The sequence below is a fragment of the Pempheris klunzingeri genome, chromosome 9 (assembly GCF_042242105.1).
Source record: "Pempheris klunzingeri isolate RE-2024b chromosome 9, fPemKlu1.hap1, whole genome shotgun sequence".
NCBI classification, from domain to species: domain Eukaryota; kingdom Metazoa; phylum Chordata; class Actinopteri; order Acropomatiformes; family Pempheridae; genus Pempheris; species Pempheris klunzingeri.
In genome coordinates, this window is record NC_092020.1 from 17,161,392 (window position 1) to 17,182,097 (window position 20,706).

Below are 20,706 nucleotides of genomic sequence, written 5' to 3' on the forward strand. Positions count from 1 at the left end.
GTTTGCAATGAATTTGAGGCTTTGTTTTGACCATTTGCTCTACATCAAAAGTCGATCACAGAAAACCAAAATAATTCTGAAATGATCTGGTTTATTTATCACCCATAAACTGTCATTTCTTAATGTTACCTCGTCGTTTAGATCGCAGTGAAACCAGTTACCAAAATATGCTTCATTTTTCTTTTTCAGAGAATTGAAGAGATAATGAAGAGGACAAGAAAAGGGGACCAAGGTGACCAAGGTGACTTGAAGGTGAGCTCGCATGCAGTCAGCTCATATTACTCAACCATCTGCACTGAGAGGATGATAACATGTTCGTGTCTCCTGCATAGAGAGAGGCAGGCGATGACGACAAATGCACTCAGGATGAAGAGGATGGAATGGACCAGATTCACTCTGAAACCATGAGTAAGTTTTCACTTTGGTGGCAGGTTCAGGGCATCAGAATGCAAGTTAAAGTTTGTCTTCCCCTCTATGTGTTTGTTTGCATATACTTTACATAAATGGCTTGTTTGTGTGAATTTGCATGATTCAATTCAATAGGACTCATGACTCGACTCATCCAGTTCTGTTTCCTCTGTTGATATCACAGACGAGACAGATGACATCACCATGGATGCTGACACATATGAGTGTGGCCTCTCTTCTGGTGAGCTGATGGAACAACGTCAGGAGCCGCTGGGCAGCGTGAATGGAAAACCGGAAGTGGACGACAAGGAGAATAACAATGGCATAAGCACAGATGAGACTCAAGCTGTAAGGTAATAACTATAGAAAAGATGATGAAACCCACACGGAAACTCATCAGATTTCTGTGGACAATATTGTAATTGTGTTGAGTGCTCAAAATAGTGTTCTCTGAAATACAGAACAGAAGGGGTGAAATTTGAATTAGAAATATGGCACCCACATGATTTGTGTTGATTAAAATCTACAAGCTACAGGTTTGTATATAAAATCCCGCACACCAGCAGCTGCATCTTAACACACTGTTAACACTCATTTTAACACAACATGTCACTTAATTTTGTCACGTTTGTCCCCTGGGACGTTAGTATTTCTGGGCTGGGGGGGTGAGTGCCACAGACTGGACAGGGAAGTCAGAAAGTATTGAGAGATGGACTGACACATTGTTTGTTTTGTGTTTGTTCTGAAATGTAACACAACTTCAGAATGATCCTGTATTCTCATTCTGTCATCATGACTCACTTCTCCATCTCTCACTTTGCGACAGAGCTTTTGCTGGAGGAAATGTATCTTTTACTTACAAAAATAAAAAATTCATAAGTGTTTTCCACTATCCCCCCCCCCCCCTTCCTTCCTTCTCCAGCCCAGTTCCTAAGGGCCGTCTCGTCGAGGGCTCAGAGTTCCTGATTGAGCAAGACTCTGCCAAGGTGGGATTGGTCTCAGGTCTCAATGGTAAATCCAACCAGTGGAGCTTTGAGGAACTCATTGACCTCAACGTCCACTCCAAGACTCGGCCCCTCATGGAGGCAGAGGACTGTAACCAAGTCTTGATTAACTGTGATGGGAGCTCAGATGGGACCAGGGTAGCCTTTGAGGACAAGGGAACCCCCGTCAACACCCTGCATTCCTCTAATCAACCCATAGAAGCCCTTTCAGGTGAGGAGTCACTTACACTTACCCATCTATTGGGAATGTCAATTGTTATACACAGACTGCTTGAAGAAATAACCCTTTTTTCCCCCCCGTGTCTGTAGAGATTTGATGCTGCAGCCATCGCTGAGAAGCCTGTTACTGTTGCACTCTTAAAGTTCCTGTCCAGCTGAGCTCCTTCCTGGTCGTCTACCAGTTCCTCCTCTTTTTTTCTCCTCCTCTTCCACAGGGAGGAGCGCAAGGTGAAGTGGAAAGACCACCCCAAGTGCTACATTTCCACCCTAAATGATGAGGAAACAAATATATTAAAATTATATGTTAAAAAAATTGTTATGCTTCAGGGAAATTCCATATATTCCTTCAACGTGCTCGCTTCAGGTCTCTTTCCTCTTCCTCTTGTGTTTAGTCCTTCTCCAGTTTTTTTTTTCTATGTTGTGTCCAATTTTGATGATGTTTTTTAAGAGTTTTGTCTTCGTCAGGGGTGCATTGTTGTAATTTATTAATTTTGGCTTCTTTGTTATTGTAATTATTGTTATCATATGTTTAGTCTTTTTTTTCTCTCATATGAGAATATTCCAGGACACATGATGCACATCTCACCCTGTGAGAATTGAATATTGATATTAGTCAGTTAAAGGAAGGAACGTTAAGATACATCTTGTTCTGTGGGGGATTAGATGGGTTTAGCATCCCAGTTTTTGCATGTGACTCATCAAAATTTACTTGACCGGCTGCTTTTTGCAGCATCCAGCAATATGGCCTTATTTTCCAAACTTCTAATTTTCAAGTGTGAATATACTAAATTGCTTGTGCTGAAGCTCACACACTCACAGCCAAGTATTCATCTGTCTTGTGCTTAGACTCTGGAGTAGATTCTGTATTCATTCTTCACTTCACAGAGCTCTGTCCTCTCAGCCCCATTTTAATGCTCACACACTCGTATCCCAGTTTCTCTCACCGTGTGCTTCCTTCTTTGGCCTCTAGAGGGCTTCAGGAGCACCACTGTTACATTTGAGGCAGATGAGTGTTGAGATTCATGACAACACTGTAATGAATTCATATGTGCGGTCAAGGTTTTGTTATTATTTACATATGTATATAGAATTTATGTTTACTAACAACATCATTGTAATTTACATGAAAATCTCATTTCCATGTTAAGTGACAACTACAACGACTGCATCTGTACAACACAACTGTTGAATAACCGGAACTGTAACATACTAACTAAGTACACAGTTCACCTGTGTCCATTAGTTTAATTCATAGCTGCTTCTGAGCTTCTTAAGGCGGCATGCCTTTGTTACCGAACTTAACATGAATGTTCGGCTGTTGCGTCGCGATGCGCAGGGTTCACCTTTACAGACACTAAAAATCAGGTTCTGAATTATCTGGTTTTTACTCGAGCTTTACCAGCACATCCACGCACACTTTTCCATCCACCCTTCTGTCTGTGCCGCTCTTTCATTAATTGCATTTACTTCCCACTAATCTTCTTCCCAGAAATCCCCAACACACTAGCTGCTACACCTGCCAAAATGCATTTCAACTATTTTTTATATTATAAAATTTGGCTGTTTGTTTATATATGAAAATACATTTTGACATATATTTAAGTGTTATTGTATTGTGTATATAATCAGTATTAGGCAAAAGAAGCCATGGTGAGGATGGAGTGGCGACAGGATGTGGATAATTGAAGTTTCTGTGCATGTAACTGTGCTATAAGTTAGGTGTCTGTTTGACTCGTGCCCTGTGAAAGGGTACTCAGGTTACATATGGGCAGCCTGGAAACCCAAAATTTACATAAAGCCCTTTTCCATAAGAGCTCTGCAAAACAAGGGGCCAAGTGGGGACCCACTTTATATTTCTCAAACTATGGTGTGCGTATTTGTGCGTTGGTTTGAGAGCTTTCAACCCCATATCCCAAAGCCCAACTTCTGAATATTGCCTCACAGAGACGTAACAAATTGACATTTTGGTGACAAGCAGAGTTGTTAAAGCCTTCAGCAACATGTCTGGCCCGTGATAAGAGTCATGACTGTGCCTCTTTCTGATGCTTTTAATGTCATCAAACTATGTTTTATATTATGTCAAACGGTGTGGTGGTGTCGTTGGATAGTTTACGGTAGGCATATCAGCTCAGGTCACGTGTTCTACTTTGTAGTACGAGGCAGGGTACGTCCACCAAACAAAGTATGTCATGAGTCAGACTTGTTTTCCGTCTCTTCTGGATTTTTCTTGAGTTGTATTAAAATATTCCCAATGCTTGAATAGTACAAGTACGAGGTTGGGGGACCTTGATTTTTGCCTTGTTCTCTGCTGGCTTTCACATCCTTATGCTAACTAAAATCTCTCTGTACATAAAGACAAGGGCCTTTTGGATCTTAGCTTTGATTAATAAGCTCAAAGAATGTAACAGACTCCAGAAACCGTCCTTCATTATTTACAGTGTCTCAGAGCTGCGTGCTTTTAGCTTTCATACATTATTCATCTAGAAAACATGAGAGTCTTTGCACTGTCACAAATTATTCGCAATGTTGTAAGAATGGTTTCTGCAGAGTAGCTTTATACCGTACAGACTCGAAGGAGACTTGTGTGATATTCTTGAAGAAAAGAAAGTCCCTTGTCTGTGGTTTGTTCCTTGTTCCAGATGTTTTAGAAATCTCATTCAGAACCCAAAACTTTCCTCCACCCAAACCTTTCCTACTCCCCTCTCCACTCATGAGTAGCACCTGTTTTGGGGGGCTGTTGTAGCTGCTGCTTGAACAGATACTGTATCTATTCCAGGTCCTGCTGCATGTTTGAGGGCTTGAGTACAGAGCTGACCGCTCTTAGTCCTCAATGTTGTCTCTAACAATAGGATAGAACGGTGCCTTAGATTGAGATTTAGTATTTTTATTGTATCACAGTTAACTAAGAAAGCTTGTCCTTACCTCGGCCTCGACAATCAGTCAACCCAACCAGGGCGACTTTGTGAATATGAATATTTCTCTGGAAGATTTACACACTTAACAACGCCCTATCCGCGAATAAAATTTGTACTGTAAATATATCTAAAGTGTACTGAGATGATACAAACTGTTAAAACAATAAAGTCTTGCAAAAATACTCCTTTGCCATGTTTCTATGTTCTTGCTGTAGAGAAATGAGACTTCAGATCACTTCCTCCTTTATTTGTGTTTTACATTTGACTTCACTCGTTAAGTCTTGAATACATGAGCAGATTATATTTCAGCCTCAATCTCAAAGACATAATTTGTGTTTGAAATTCACTCTAAACATTTTTGAAAATTCTCATAATCCATCCAAACATTCAGAAGCAAAACAGATTATTAATCAAAGCTGGTACGTATGAGCAGCTGTATGCATGTAAAAAGCATATTATCATTTCTGCTAGATTCCAGTAAGGCACTGAAAAGGCTTTTGTCTCAAACGGCTGCACAGAATCCTGGATTAGAATAGACCAATAGTGCATATCACAATCCCACAATAGGAATTCTCTTGCCATGTTAGTATCCAACACTGAGACAAGCTGCAATAATGCATATGTAGATTAATGATTCAAGCAAGTGCATATGTAATTGATGTGACCTTTAGTCTGTCAGTCTGACAAAGAGAAGTTTCACCAAAATTGACTGTTTTGACGTTTTAATGCTAAATCCAAAAGCAGAATCATATTTCTGATACTCTTAGGCCTCAAACTCACAGTCAGTTTTGGTGTAATTCCACTTTAAAGAGTGATCCTCTGCGCAGCTGATTGAGCCGTTCACAGCTTCTTAGCACAGTCAGGGCAGTAGATGTGATCTCCATTGATGACAAAGCGCTTGTTGGCCAGTGAGAGAGAGCACTTCTTGCAGTTGAAGCAATACTCGTGCCAGGAGTAGCCCTCATAGTTCACCACATTGGTGCCATGGCCGAACCCTGTGGACAAAGAGAGAGGGACATCTAATATGCAGCAGCGCAACACAGGTAGTGACTTTTAGACAACAAAGGTAATATCTAAGGTATTTTTCCCTTTCATTTGTCCCAATGTTCAGCAGATTGGCCTTAAATTATGACAAAATTGAATCTGAAATGAAAACTCCTTTTTTAAGGCTGGCATACTTAAACTAGAAAGTTTGAATTCCAGTGTGGCCACTCTTGCGATGGCGTGAACTACCACTGCACGTTATTGGGATAATTCAGAATGTTTAATATGTTGGCAGTAAAAAAAAAAGTATGGTATATTTTTAGGAAATAATTCAAAATTACAGACCTTTAACGCAAAGCGTTATGAAAAGATCTATTGCATATGCTGTAGGACACTGACACTGACACTCATTATATTTCATCTGTAGTAGTTTAAACTCCAAATTCTCCAAATTATGTCTTATGGCCACATTGCATCATGGTCTATTGAGTTGTCTGTCTGTGTATCCAGAAGAAGAGAAGGAAATTAAAAACAATTAATGCTGCCAAACTTTCCATACACATTTAAGATAATCCAAGATTCAAGATTCAAGATGTTTATTTGTCATGTGCACAGTAAGAACACGATGGTGACACTGAGCAATGAAATTCTTACTTTGTTCGTTTCCCTCCACATAGACACAAGAATATAAGATAGAAAAAACAATTATAAATATAAAAAAAGAGTGCAATGTACAGAAGAATAATTTAAAAGATAGTGCAAATACAGTGTGTAAAAAGTATACAGGTATTTATGGTATAATCCTGCTATGTGTTTACAATAGAAATCATACTAACAAGATCATCTGTTTCCTGACCTGTGATTGGGTTCTTGCACCCATGGCACTTCTTGGCCACATCACTCTTGTAGCAGTCCACACAGTAAGCTTTGTTGTCCTGGGAAGTGAAGCGGGTTCCTGCCAGAGGTTTACGGCAGGTGTGGCACACGAAACACTCAGAGTGCCAGGGCTGATCCTGGTAGCTGATCCCTCCGGAGGAGATGGGCTTAGAGGGACAGAGGAACACTCTGACCATCACCATCTCAGACACCACAAGCTTGGAATATACAGTGAACCACCGACACTATACAATATACTGTGTGTCCTCCAGACGAGTCAACAGTAGAAAACCACAAAACTTAAAAAACAAAAGCGATACAATCAGTATTTGTACCTGCTTGCATTGGAAGCATTTCTTGGCAAACTTCTTGTCATGGCAGGGAGCGCAGTAGATGTCATCGCCCTTGGTCAGGAAGCTCTGTGTGCCAATCGGCTGCTTGCATTCAAAGCAGGTGAAGCATTCCTCGTGCCACACCTTGTTCTTGTACTCCACGTTCTGAGATCCTAAAACACAAACAACAAATAAAACTATCTGTTTGGACTGAAAGTTGATGGAAATGAGCCCCTTTACATATGGTAGAGCTCTCACTTAGTGTTTTTAGAATCATTTTATTCCACGCTGTCCGACATTAACATATTTTGTATCAGCCTGTTCCACTTCTTCATTGAAGCTGTATGACGCTTATACTCAGTAAAATATTAAAATCCACGACTCCATGCACCTTTCCATCTAACAGAAATATTGTGTATGTCTTGAGAACAATTTTTACATGTTTCCTCAAAACATATTTGTTATTTTTAGAAACTTGGGATTAAACAAAGTGTGCAGTAGTGAGTATAGAATGACTCCACAGAGCCACTGCTTGTTGAAGGGTTAACACAAATGAGGAAGCTGGCTATTCTAAGGCCTCCACGGTAGCTGGTAATAATAATTTCTATTTATGTCGCACTTGATTCAATTACACAATGCTTTACATAGAGCAAAACAATATCCAAGAGAGGTCAAAGCAGAGGTCAGGTGCAGCATTGCAAAAACAGCAGATGGAATCAGAAGTAAAAACGCTCTGATGTCAGTAAAAACCCATCTGCCTTTCCTTTCCATTTATTTTTCTGTGACATGAGATGTTTGTGACTAAATTAGAAACAAAGTCAACATTTAGATAGAACACCTTTAGGTATTATTTATTAAGAAAATCCTGCTTCAAAACTCAACTAATGTGCTCCATCAGGACTGTGTGGTTGGGTTTGATCAGCTTTAATTGACAGTAAAAAAAAAAGCAAAAAAGAACGTAACTATCACTAGATTTGGATTCAAATGCAACTAAACCTGATTGGACCATGGAAGTATGTGATGTCCTGTCAATTTTTCCCATTGAATTGTGTGCTCGTGTAGAAGGGCATAGTACGAAACCAATGGAGAAAATAGGTTATTGAGGGCCTTAAAAAAGAAAAAGTATAACAGCAAGCCCACCTGGCATGACCACCTTGTAGCAGCCCTGGCAGCGGTTGCCATCCTCACGGGAGCTACACTTGCCGCACATTATCTTGCCATCATCCCGAGCGCAGAACTGCTCACTGGCCAGTGGCTTGTAGCACTTGACACAGCGGAAACAGTCCTCGTGCCAGTGGCGGTTCTTATGGTGCAGCTCCTGGACACAGACAGGAGGCGCAGCGTGAGCAGAGGCGGCCTCACCAATGCAGACCTCATTAATGTGGAGTTTGTTTACTCATCATGTGGACTGAAGCTCGGGGCCAGAATACAGAGAAAGCCAATGATGCAGGAAGTAAACTTGAGACGAAGAGAGCTGGGAAGTGGTGAGCCATGAAGGAGTTGGGGGACTTAGTTGGTGGAAATGTGACATAATGGATTTAAGCCTCACTAGTAGTAATGACACATTTCTCTCACACATTTAACTTCTTTGGACTGAGTGGTGAGAGAACTGTGGAAGCAGACATAAGTGCATCCTCCAGTTCTTTCTATCACCGTCTTGTTATCTGTGTTTGTTTTAAGCCAATAACATCCACAGTAGACATCTGAAACTTCTTGGTAGATTTGGCCTTTTTTCTCAGCAGACTTTTTGACATGTTACAGTCGGGAAAACACAGGCGTAATAAAATTGGCGACATTGGGACACTTGAATAGAACAGAGTAGTTAGTTGCAGCTCTGCTTTTTATTTCTGCTATGTCAAGTGTCAAAGTGTCCTCAGGGGAAAAGGGCCTGTGAGCAGACTATAACCCCACTTTAAAAAAAAAAAATCAGAGTCTCTAGAGTTTTCAGTGTTTTGTTAACCTATAAAATATGTTGTCTTGTGAAAGATCCCCTTCCCTCTGTTATTCTCTCTGTGTCACACAAGTAGATGCTTGTGCATTTAATGTGACATCAAAGTATTTACTCTGACATTGTCCTTGGAATCTTTAGAAATCCATAGAAACAACAGATGCAAAGCTACTTATATCATATATTTCTGACAAAAGGTCAGGTAAATTGTTTTTTTAGGTTAGTGGTTTTCTGAAATGATGTTGCCTCTCCCTTTTGTAAAGTAAATAGACAGTTTAAAACCAATTGTCTGAAAAATGCATTGTCAAACAGCTCAACATAAGGTTGTTTTTCTTATCTTCTGAAAAGTTATTGATTTGGAGATAGAACTTTTTCACATCTGTGTCAGTTTACTTGCTGTATCTACCATCTCTAGAACCTCTGCATCCATGGGTATTTTCACATGGAATAACAAGGGATAAAACTAAAAAGATAGAAACTATATAGACATATGAAATTATTTGTATCATTATACAAAATAATATGAGAGTTTAATATGTATGTATATGACTGTGGAATGACAAATATAGTTTGAGTACTAAGTAAATTATTCAATATAATACTACCAGTAATATATATAATAATAATATAAAGCATGAAAAAAAAATTCTAAGGAATGACTTCATATATGTACATATTGAATATGATGTATTTTTTAAAACATTTCTGTTTATCACATTTCAAGTGGTAAACAAAATGTCATGTATCTAACCAGAACAGTGACTTTTATGATAACACTGTGTTTTCACCTTGGAGTCAGCACCGATGGGACGTTTGCACTCTGCGCAGGTGTTGGCGCACAGCTTGTCGAAGCACTTGGTGCACACGTGCTTGTCGTCCTTCTTCACATATTTTTTCCCATGCAGGTTGTCACGGCAGTAGTAGCAGTCGAAGCGATCAGTCATGGTGGAGGTGAGATAGCTCCTGGGACCTGTGGAGACACCAGTGACTGTCACACAGAAGACTAACAGAGCATTTTCCTTCATCCATGACTGGATGTTTCCACCAGACGGGGACACTGTTGCCTTTTCCAAAACCCACAGACCTCACAGCTCCTGTTAAAAGGATTTTTATTGCTGTGACATTTTAAGCACAAGGCTCTTCCTCAGACTTCTTTTTCAACTCTGCTAAAATGCTTGTTAATCCAGCTCCTATACTATTTTATAAGGTGCTTTATAGCTCTGTGAAAAAAGAAAAAAAAGAAAATCAGACGTTCAATATAAGCATAAACATCACAAAACTAGAGTTTTGTGATGTCCACAGCATTTATTGTAAATCTGACTTCTGCATCTTGAAATGCAGGACAGATCTACGCAGAAACTACACAACATATATTCTACGTGTTTGCCCTTTAATACTAGTAAGACACAGTGAGGTGCAGCTCTAACAGCAGCATACCAAACTGATGAGAGAAGTGTGAGTGAGGTAAAGAAGCAGTCCACAGATGTCTGCTTGTTGTCTGCTTGTGTTTTGGCCTGCAAACCTGTTATCAAGCTCCCCCTGGAAAGCTTTGGTCATATTTTTAGACCGTCTGGCTCGTTCCCTCCCACCCCCCACCTCGAGGACCACCCCCCCCTGAGTCCAGCCCACACTCTCTCTTTTGTCTGCACTTTGGCCAGGTCATTTTATTGGCTGTCAGTGCAAATACTGTAAACTAAGTTGCCTTGCGTCTTCATTCATCAACATTCCTGTGTTCCTCTCACAGGCAGCGTCCCCTGGGAGCACACTGAGTAGTTTCCTGGAACAACTGTGCTCATAGTGTGTGGACAGATTACATTTTATCTACATCACTTTAAAGACTCGGTCCCACACAGAGTATCAGGCAAAGTAGCTGAACGGTGTGTGCACTTTAGTGATGTATTCTGTGTGACATATATCATTTTAATCCAGTCAGTACAACAGGACTGATGGAGGAAACAATAGGTAGAATGGCATTTTGGCCGGGTAACCATAGGAACAAGGAAAATATTTGTGAAAGGAGACTGCAGTTATTTAAGTGGGATGTAGTAAACAGCCGTGTGAACGAGATGAGCCTCCCAGAGCGTGGTATGTGTGGATGGATAGATGGGAGAGGATACTATCTGCAGCTGTGCTGCGGGGATAAAGACTGGACTGAGGGCTGAGCTCTGACACGCCCCACTGCGCCTAAACTCTCCTACTTGTAGCATTTCATGGAGCTAAAACAGGAAAAAGCCCACCCAGGCCAACTCTTTCAATCTTGTAAAGTCACGAACACAATGCTGGGGCCTCACTACTGAGCCCATCCAGCCCAGAGATCTGTTTTAGACACGCACTCTCTATTTTAGGTGCACTGACCTCCCAGAGACTAATGGAGAGAGATGCAGACTGATGACTGGGACTATGCAGCTATTGTGGCTCCAGTTGAGATGCATCCATTGCTTTAATCTTTTGTTACAAAGATTGTGACAGCTGTCCCCTGTCAAACAGGCATGGTATGTACTGACACTCAGCTGCGGAGGGAGTGGAATATACCACTGTGGTCCCATTGGGGAGTGAGAAAGGTCAATGTGAGACCAATTTGAGAGGTGAGTCAGAGCGGTGTGAGATAGACCTGATCAAAGACTGAGTGACCCAGACTGTGTATCAACTACAGCAACAATGTCGAAACTTGCTTGGATAATCAGGTCATTTTGATATAATCACATCTTGCTATCATGATGCTTTGGAGAGAAAAGAAAAGCAGTGTTACAATAAAATAAAAGAAAAATAAAGTATGGGGCTGTTTTTTGCTTTTCCCCAACACACATCAAAAAATTAAAAGAATAGACAATGTCTCCGATGTTAGACCACAAAGATTTCTACCACTAAATGATACTATCATATGACTACGAACGCTCAGTCCATTTCTCATTAATGCGACCACAGAAAAAGGCTAAATCATCCATCCCAGTCAAACTTATTCATACTGACCATGAGCAAAAAAAGACCATTAAATACTCCCTTGAATAAATATGTTCATTCTTATGAACGTCATCTGAAGAATAACATAATGCGGTTTAATTTTTATCTAAATGTCTAAATCTGTATCAATGCATCAACATAGCACAGTGTAACAGAATTAATTAAATCTCCCCCAACCAGTGAAGAGTTTTAGATTTTTGATTGGGACATTTGACCATTGTAGCCATTTATTTTGCTGGGAAAGGTTGTGTGATTTAAACAAAACACCAACAAAATCTCCAAAATGCTAGATGGACCTATTGTTGCGCTATTGTTACATACCGTTGCCGTCTATAGAAAAACATGTATCTTCAATCTTTTTTTTAAATAGATGAAGGGCTAAGTGTTTCTTTATAGACAGAGAAAATCCCACTCACTTGTCAAGCTAAATAAACCATTTAAAATTCATTGGATTATCTGAAAATGCAATTGCACTCCCAGAAACAGGGCTGTTTTTTTAAAGCCCATAAAAGTCAACATTTTGGAGATTTGTGGTTTTCACAGGTCAGCAACATTATATAAAAAAAATCCCTCCTTAGCTTTGAATGGAGACATGCAAACAGCACACAGGTTTTACATTTTGCACATGATTACTGGTAATCAGCTTGTTAAAATTTTACCTGAGTGTCTGTAAAAAGCCATGTTTGGTTCCAGTCAGGAGGAAAAGAAGAAGGAGAGGATAAAGGCAAAACAGGGACAGGAAGAGACAGTAGCATCCACAGAGGGTCAAACCCTGAGACCATACGTCCCTTTACGTTATCAGGCGCTGTATATACCCCTCTGTGAGCCACACACACCCCCAGCCCCACATCCAAATCTAACCTTCGGCCCCTCTGTCCTTTTTAGGGTATGCATTAGAGAATAGAGTGGATGAGGGAGAGTATGATGCAGAGGGGATAGATTAGGTGATAGAGATTGAATTCCACTGCTGTAACATCAGATGGTATAAAAAAGAAAACACTGTTTTGAATGATGGCCATGAGGGATAATAGATACTCCCACTGCCCCGACATAAAACGTTTTGTTAGAGAGTTCAGAACATGTACAGATGACATGTTGGATCACTTGACATCATCACTCAAAGGGATGACTCACAGGAGGAGCAAGTTGATATTATTGAGGAGAGACAAAGTATGCTGGGATGTTATATAAGTATCTCTTTTTTACTGCATGTGTGTGTGCATATATTCTGTTTATCACATTTTCCATAAGATAATATGGTATGCCTAAAACTATAAACTAAAACTATAAAGAGAGCCAGAGTAGAATACTTTAAAATGGGAGGAAAACTTCTTTCTGTTATATATAATATTGCCTTTAAAGCCTCAGGAAACGCCCAGTGCATTCCTGACAGAAAAGCAAAAAGACATCATGAATCCTCTCACCAAAAATGAATCTCTAGCAGTGAAAATGTCCTCATTCATCAGCACTCTATTTAGACAGCCATGGCTGATGTTAAGTTTATAATCAGTCGGTTTAAGCCATATGTTTATATATATATATATATATATAAGTATATATATATATATATATTCACTTATAATGTTGAACTTGTCAGTAAACAACAGCCGATTTACACATCGAGCAGATACAGAGAAATGTCATTTGCAGTCATGTTTCTGGTGATGAAAGCAATGTTGGCCTATTTTCAATCAACATTGATTTTAGCTCTGCTTTTGGTCTTCACCAACTCCTGAGTAAAATGTCTGGCTCTTCAGCTGCAAAATGCTTCTCTATATTCACTGACTTTTCACTGAAAACAGCAGCCCACTGTGTTAAATATCCTATGAGACCAATAAAGTTGTGGGCTAAAAAACGCTAAAAAAGTTCTGCAGAGCCACAAGCCTCAACTTTTGAGTCAGGTGATAGTCCTCCGGGGTTCATCATCCTGAGCAACACATTTCATATTACACATTGTCATTTGAACTATTGTCATTGTAAAAATGATTATAGCAGCTTTAAATTCAAGTTAATATTGAATTCTAATACTAACCCTAACCCTTCTATTAACAATGATGATCAAGGCCTAAAGGCTTTCATGACTATCATCATCATCTACTCTGCAGTGGAGCAAATGTGGCTCCACTGCAGATGCTCCATGATGGCACTTTGATTGGTTTTAGATTCAGATAGGCTTAGATACAGAAATGCAGGATCATAATGGGAGTGAGAGGAGAGTGACTGAGACAGAAAATGGGTTAGTTAGTTAGTTAGACTCGATAAATTCACTAATCTTTGTTTAAAAACAATAATTAAGTCTTAAAAGGACACACACGGGAAGACACATCTCTTAACTACATTAAATAAACTTCCTCATCTATCAGACACAAAACAAATCTGTGCAGAGCCTGTGTGTACGTGTATATCTCTGTTTGTGTGCTTGGTTGTATAAAGGGCAGCTGGTTGTAATTACAGATTTGATTTGGTCCATTACCATAGAGCACAGCATTACGCTTGTCCTTTTATAACCTGTCAGGCAATTACTCTAAACCCACAAAGACTAATTAATGAGCAGGAAGGCGCCATGACTCCAGGCCTACAAAAACCACCCTGGTAGACTATCTACGACTGTGTTACTGTTCTTCCTCCTCTGTTTCTATACACTCACGTTAACATTTACTTTGTTCTTTCAGGTGTTTTAATCTCTGACCAGATATTTCTCCCATCATCTATCCTTCCCTCCCTCACATCTCAGTCTTCAACACACATTTTTCTCTGGTACCATCATTTGCAGCACTGAATTAATGTGGATTTTTACAGTCAGAAGTGGGAAAAATACTTGAAAAATAAACGACTGAACAGGTGACAAAATTCTTTTCAATCTCAAAGCCGACAAAATGGATTAATGATGAGGATGATCGTGTTGAACAGAAAAACGATGCAGAGGATAATCAGGAAAAATTGCATGTTCATCTTATCAATATATCAGAGGGCTAATATAACTGGGCAACAGCATTCAACAAATAAATAAACAGTGCATAAGTAAAGTGTGAATAAAGTGCTTTAGGCAATTTAGAAACTTATGCCACTGTTAATAATTCTGTTATTGGAGTAAGCAAAGTGCTATTTGGAACCAATGACAGCACATTTAGAATAAGCATCATCCAGACAAAGGGAGGTTTTTGGAGGTCATTAAATGTGCTGGCTGAAAATCATTGTGTGCACTGTATGGTTTACAGCCAAATAGTTGACAACACTATTATGAGAAAAATAAATTAGCTAACTATACAGTTTTATGGTCACTTCCTCGTGTATTTGTAGGAACTTTAATCTTCTTGGTTTATGCCATGAACTGTGTGTATATAAAAGGTCTGTGTTCGATTTGTATATAACATGAAAATATATTTTGCCACCACTTCATCACACATCAGGTGTTTTCTGAGGTGAAATGTGAAGTGACACGTATCACTGTGCAAAATTGGCAATGTGAATAAATCACAATTATCACATATGTAAATTTAGAAAATTTGTCATTGTAGTAATTTGTTGTCTAAAACAGCTAAACCCATCATCTCCTGATCTCCTGCATTACTGGATAAACAAACATGTCCTACTGCTTAATTACATCGATATATATACACCAACAAAAGTCCAACAAAAGAATAATCAAATCAAGAAAAATTATGCAATCAGCACTGTGGAAAAAATACCATATTTTTGTCCATTGTAAGTAGCATTTGTTTAAATACAAGTTGCTAAATTAGTTTTTTAAGCAGTAGGACATGTTTGTTTATCCAGTTTCTTCCTGTTTTGGTTTTCTGACGGCACTGATATAAAGTGCATCTGGTTCCACGCTGCCTGCTGCATATTAACACTCTCATCTGGTTATGTCGCTAACTCCACTGCTGTCCTGACAGACAATAAAGCTGGAATGCAGGGCCAAACTCCCCACCTGCTATATCCAAAGCCCTGCTTTTAAGAGAGCACAAAGAATCCTGATCATCCGGAACAATAAACAAAACTATAAATACATCTTTTCCAGCTAAGAGAGTCGTGATTGAATTAGCTGGTAATGTTGTTTTTATATTTTGAGAAAAACAGAGCATGAGGGCTTTGAAATGATCCTTCCCGCTAATGAAAAATATACAGTGTGTGAATTTGATACTCAGGCTGTCGTGAGATGCAATGGATATCATGGATTTTTTTGGTAGGTGTTGCTTCTTGGCTACAAGCCTATCACCTCTCACCTCACTAAGTGGTAGATTTGCCGGGTTTGCCGTTGCAGGGAGGCAGGAAGTCTGACCTGTACTTCCAGAACAAATGAGAGGAAATCACTCAGTGTGAATGGACCTAAACTCCTCTTTGTTACCAACAGCAACAAACGCCTCGACTGTGTGCCAGAGAGCTAATTTCTCAACATGCCCTCTCACCCTGGACATCTATGTGTCTCAGTAACCCTCCAAATCTGGTTAGTGGGCAGACAGACCAGTGACAGAGAGAGCCACACTATCTCTGTCAAGGGAACAGTGACTCACTATGTACACACACACAAACACTGTCAAGACAACAGGACGAGTCCACACACAAAGCTGTGTTACAACACTGACATAAGGTCAGTGATTGGCTGAAGAAATCAGGGTGCGGCTGCAAGACCCAGACACACTGAGGTCAAACATGTGTGGACAAAAGGCCACGAGGGGAGCTCTGTCAACACAGTAACACTTCTGTCCAATGGATATGGCTTGAAGTGTGGCGAACATTCACACACACACACTTTCAGATAAAGCCTTCACTGTAGGCCAATGAGGATGTTGACTTTCATTGGTCTCACATGACTCAAGCCTCTAAACACAGAAAAAGTCAGCCTCTCTTTAGCAATGTTATTCTGGGACGTAACCCAATGGTGTGCTCGACTGTAGATTCAATATTTCAGTGAGGGTACACATGATAAAACTTATATTCCTCGTGGACAGTCCATGTCAATTCCCATGACAAGTGAGGTTTGTCTTACAAACTGCTTAACCCTCAGAGAGTCAAAATGATGCAAAGTTACATTTTCAGCACACAAACTTTTATTTTATATCACTATGTTTATAGTCCCACTATGGGCTGTGAAATAGAGGTAGCAAACATAAAATCAGTGATAGAAAGTAAAGAAGCACATTTACTGAAGCTCTGTTTTTAAATTAAATTAACTGTACTATTTTAATAGTATTTTAATACTTTATACTTATACTCCACTACATCTTAAGAGAGAAATATTGTACTTGTCACTAGTTATCTGACAGCCAATAGTTACTCTGTACTCATAATAATCTTAAATACAACACATACGATCATCGTATAAAGTATATATAAAGTAGTTCCATTTAGCTCCACCTCAACTAACTACAACAGTAAAATGCTTAATAATACTTTAAATAACATCATTTTGCACAGTGAGAACTTTTACTTTTAATATGTTAAGTGCATTTTGCTGACAATGCCTTTGCAAATTTATAAGATATTGAATGCAGGACTATTGCTTGTAAGAGAGTACTGCATTTTGCACTGCATTACTGATACTTTTACTTTAGTAAAGTATCTGAGAACTTCCACCACTGCATGAGATCATGAACACACTGGCATCCTTCTTACAAAATCTCACATGAGGCATCCAATCATCTCTGTTTCTTTCTCTCTTATTGTGCCTCTTGCTCTCTACTCAGTTCTTTCTCATTTTCATTACTGTTTTACCCACAAAGTAATCCTGCGCAATTTCCGCTGAGGCTTTTCTCTCGCTGTAGAGAAGCCAGAGAGGACAGCAGTGCAGGACGAGCAGTCTGACATCAGTATATTGCCTCCACTCAGCTCGCTCAGCCCACACAGACAAAAACAAGCAGCATTGCCTATTTAGGACTAGTGCGCCGGGGTGGTGAGAGAGCTGTTTCATGTGTTTCATCAACCCGGTCATCTACGCTCAGGCACTCAGGCACACCCGCTCTCTCTCGCTGTCGCTCTGCTCTATTTGTAAGAATAAAAGCAATGATGAAACTGTCCTCTCAACAAAAGCATGTCTCTGCTTGAACAAACTGCAGGCACCAAAGCTCCCAGTCGCCTTAGTGAGGCAAATGTCCTGCTGCTTGCCTGATGGAGACGAGACCTCACAGGCAGCTTCATTGAAGATTGATATGATTTATAAACCACATACCAGACTTTATGAATGAATAATCTTTAACTGTGCTGCTGGATTGGTACACTGCTTGTGTGCTGATTTTACATCAAAAATTCAGATACATAAGATAGTCTTAAAAGGAATTTTTACATTTTTGAAAAAAAATTAAAAATTAAAAACATCAAGCCACAGAGAAAGAACAGTATTTCCAAGTTAAAAGCGGGTTAATTTATTGCTCAGTAAAGTACAAAGTTTTTATGAGTTTTGAGGGATGGTGAAGTCATACTGGAGCCACCAGGAGTGTGCCAGAGAAAAGGACCATAATCTGCACGTCTCTTTAATGACATCATGCATTTTGTTTGGCAGCTGCCCAAAGCAGAAGGGAGGAAACGGTGAGCTGATGTATGTTTTAACAGTTTCAAACTACACTTAATACCTTTGGGCTCTGCTTTTCATTATATAGGTGCCAGCAGTACAATAATATCACTACACATCGTATGATTTGAAAGATACGTAGCTATACATCTGATCTGATGCAATCCAATACAATGTCCTTCAGGTATTATTACTTCTTTGTACTGGAGTGTATTACATTGTACATTCAGCCATTAGAGTACATATAAAGGAGGGTTTATCAGCTAACATTATAACACAGTTCAACACAACAGTTCATAAAATGACAACAGAGTTGAATCAGCACCGCCTTGACACACAGTCCACAAAAAAGAACATGAAAACTTGTAAGGCATTTTATTGCAGGACTATTGCATTGGGTTACATAACGGTGTAGTATTATAGTCTGCCTCCCTCCTTCAGGTCTATAGGCTGAACAATTTTACACGACTACGATTGGTTTCACTTTTTTTCTTTTTTTTGTTATTGTGAAAAGTAGAAATACCACTTTTAATTTTTATTTTTAATCTTATAGAAACACACACACAGTATTACAGCTATACAAGTAATCACAGTTGTGTTTGTTAAGTCTTATATGAAGAGTAACGACCTTTTTAAAGCTTTAAATAACAGAGAAAGTTACTGCTGAAATGTAGAGGAGCAGAAGTAACATAAAGTAGAAATAAGTAGGACCAGGACTAGGGAACTAGGGAACAGGACTCATCCACTGACACAACTTAAGTTCAAAAGATAACTTGCTACAAAAAAAAAAACATTAATGGGATTAATGAAATACGCGCAGAGGAGCAGTCTAATATTCGTGCCGCTGCGGTGCCAAACGAAGCGCATCACCTGTTGCGCAGCGCAAAAGCACCGTGCCCAAAATGGTCAGGTGGACTAAAAGACTGAAAGAAATTAGTCACACATTGCAGCATTTCCCTTTAAGGACATTCAGTCTAACTGAGGAAGTAACGGACCCTCATTACGAAGGAAACCTTCATCCGATACGGTAATAGCTGCAATTACGCATTTGACATAACTGCACGTAAATGGACCAAATAACACTCTAGTGCTAAACTTCTCCTGTTTAACATCACCTGGATTGAACTGAGCAGCTGATGGGTTAAACGCTGCTGTGGTTTTGGACTCACCTCTACAAAGCGAACAGATGAGCGTCTTTCACTCGACACCAGCAGTGTGTCCGGTGGGTTTGGCCGAGAGGTAAATTCTGCAGAGGCAACGCAGCTTTAAAAGACAGAGGGAGCAGAGAGAAAAAACCACAGGACATGAGCCAAACCTCTCTAAGCTCTCATAAACAATGACCTCAACCAGGAATTTACAAGCTCTCTTGGTGAAGTTCTCATTGGCCCTTGACTACAAGCAAATGGGATCATGTAAAGTCATAACGTTTCTGCACCAGCGAGCTCTCTGAATTAACATTGGTGATGGAGGCAGCAGGGATCCCCACTTATGATATCAAGTATCCTCACAGCATTTTAACATCTCTGCAGTTTACAAAAGATGGAAGAGCAGACACACTTTAGTCCTACTTTTAAATTGGCTTCACTCGTCTCCTTCTTTGGTAATGAATAGAGGAATTGCATCAAGATGACTCATTCTTAACCCACAGTAAATACATGCAGCCTGAAAACTTAACCCTCCAACTTGATCTGTTCCAATTGCAAATGGATGATGAAAAGTCCAAAAGGTGTTCCCATTATACAACACAGATGCCACCTTTTATATCAACAGTGTCATTGAGACCAAACAGCTAATTAAATAAATCGAATAAATGCTTGAACTACATCCAACGTGTGTCTATCCACAAAGATCAACATCTAAGACTAAGAGAGAGGTGAGAGCAGGGATGACTTGGTTTGTACAGTCTGGATGACGACATGAAGGGGGTTTATAGCTCATAAAGTAATATCTTTTGTATTTAAAGGTGTCTAAAATGTGAACTACAGCTCTATTTCCGTGCCACAACATCCAATAAACATGTCTTCTTCTCATACATAAGTATAAAAAATTGGTAACCCCTAGCTGAATATTGGTAAAATTGATATCATGAAAACTATTGTTGCATTGGATCAATGTTGATGAGAGCCAGACGTTCGGTCTGTGCACGTCCTTCTGTCATGAACATCTGGTGGGGAATGTTTTACTGTGCACACAAGAGCTACGCCAGGTTATCATTCAATGAAAGGAGCATTTCACTAAACAAACAAGAGTCCAGTATTTATAGATGAATTCAAATGCAAAAGAAGGTTCACAGCATAAAACACCTACCTTAACCTGTTATTACGAGTCTATTTTAAAGTAAAGTAATTCATGGGAGTGAGACCATTTTTGCTTTTTGATTTAATACAATTACACAACCTGAGTGTTGAAAAAGCACCTGGTTGAATTAGAAGACAGACAGTTCAGTTGAGAAACAAATATCTGCTCAAGCTGACGCTAAGTGGCCCTTTAAAACTACTATTTCCTGCCTGGACTGTAACTCCACTATACAGACATTCTTGAGCAGACTGGA

The 20,706-nt window shown here is 39.6% G+C and overlaps 2 protein-coding genes across 2 annotated transcripts in view; one reads left to right on the plus strand and one right to left on the minus strand.

The window, feature by feature from the left end:
* map7d3 (MAP7 domain containing 3) overlaps positions 1–4,728 on the plus strand; it is a 28,437-nt gene extending 23,709 nt beyond the window's left edge. Inside the window, exons 16-20 of the mRNA XM_070837444.1 lie at positions 190–252; positions 333–408; positions 593–761; positions 1,331–1,623; positions 1,722–4,728. Coding sequence (XP_070693545.1) covers positions 190–252; positions 333–408; positions 593–761; positions 1,331–1,623; positions 1,722–1,729 — 609 coding nt within the window. The 3' untranslated portion in view covers positions 1,730–4,728. The remainder of the gene's footprint in view (positions 1–189; positions 253–332; positions 409–592; positions 762–1,330; positions 1,624–1,721) is intronic.
* A 638-nt stretch (positions 4,729–5,366) lies between these two features.
* fhl1a (four and a half LIM domains 1a) lies at positions 5,367–19,499 on the minus strand. The gene is made up of 6 exons (XM_070836487.1): positions 19,325–19,499; positions 9,475–9,656; positions 7,879–8,056; positions 6,742–6,911; positions 6,387–6,573; positions 5,367–5,541 (listed from the first exon to the last, which is right to left on the minus strand). Exons 2-6 carry the CDS (start codon positions 9,628–9,630, stop codon positions 5,387–5,389), a joined length of 846 nt encoding a protein of 281 aa, XP_070692588.1. The 5' UTR covers positions 9,631–9,656; positions 19,325–19,499; the 3' UTR covers positions 5,367–5,386.
* Between the last annotated feature and the right edge of the window lie 1,207 nt (positions 19,500–20,706).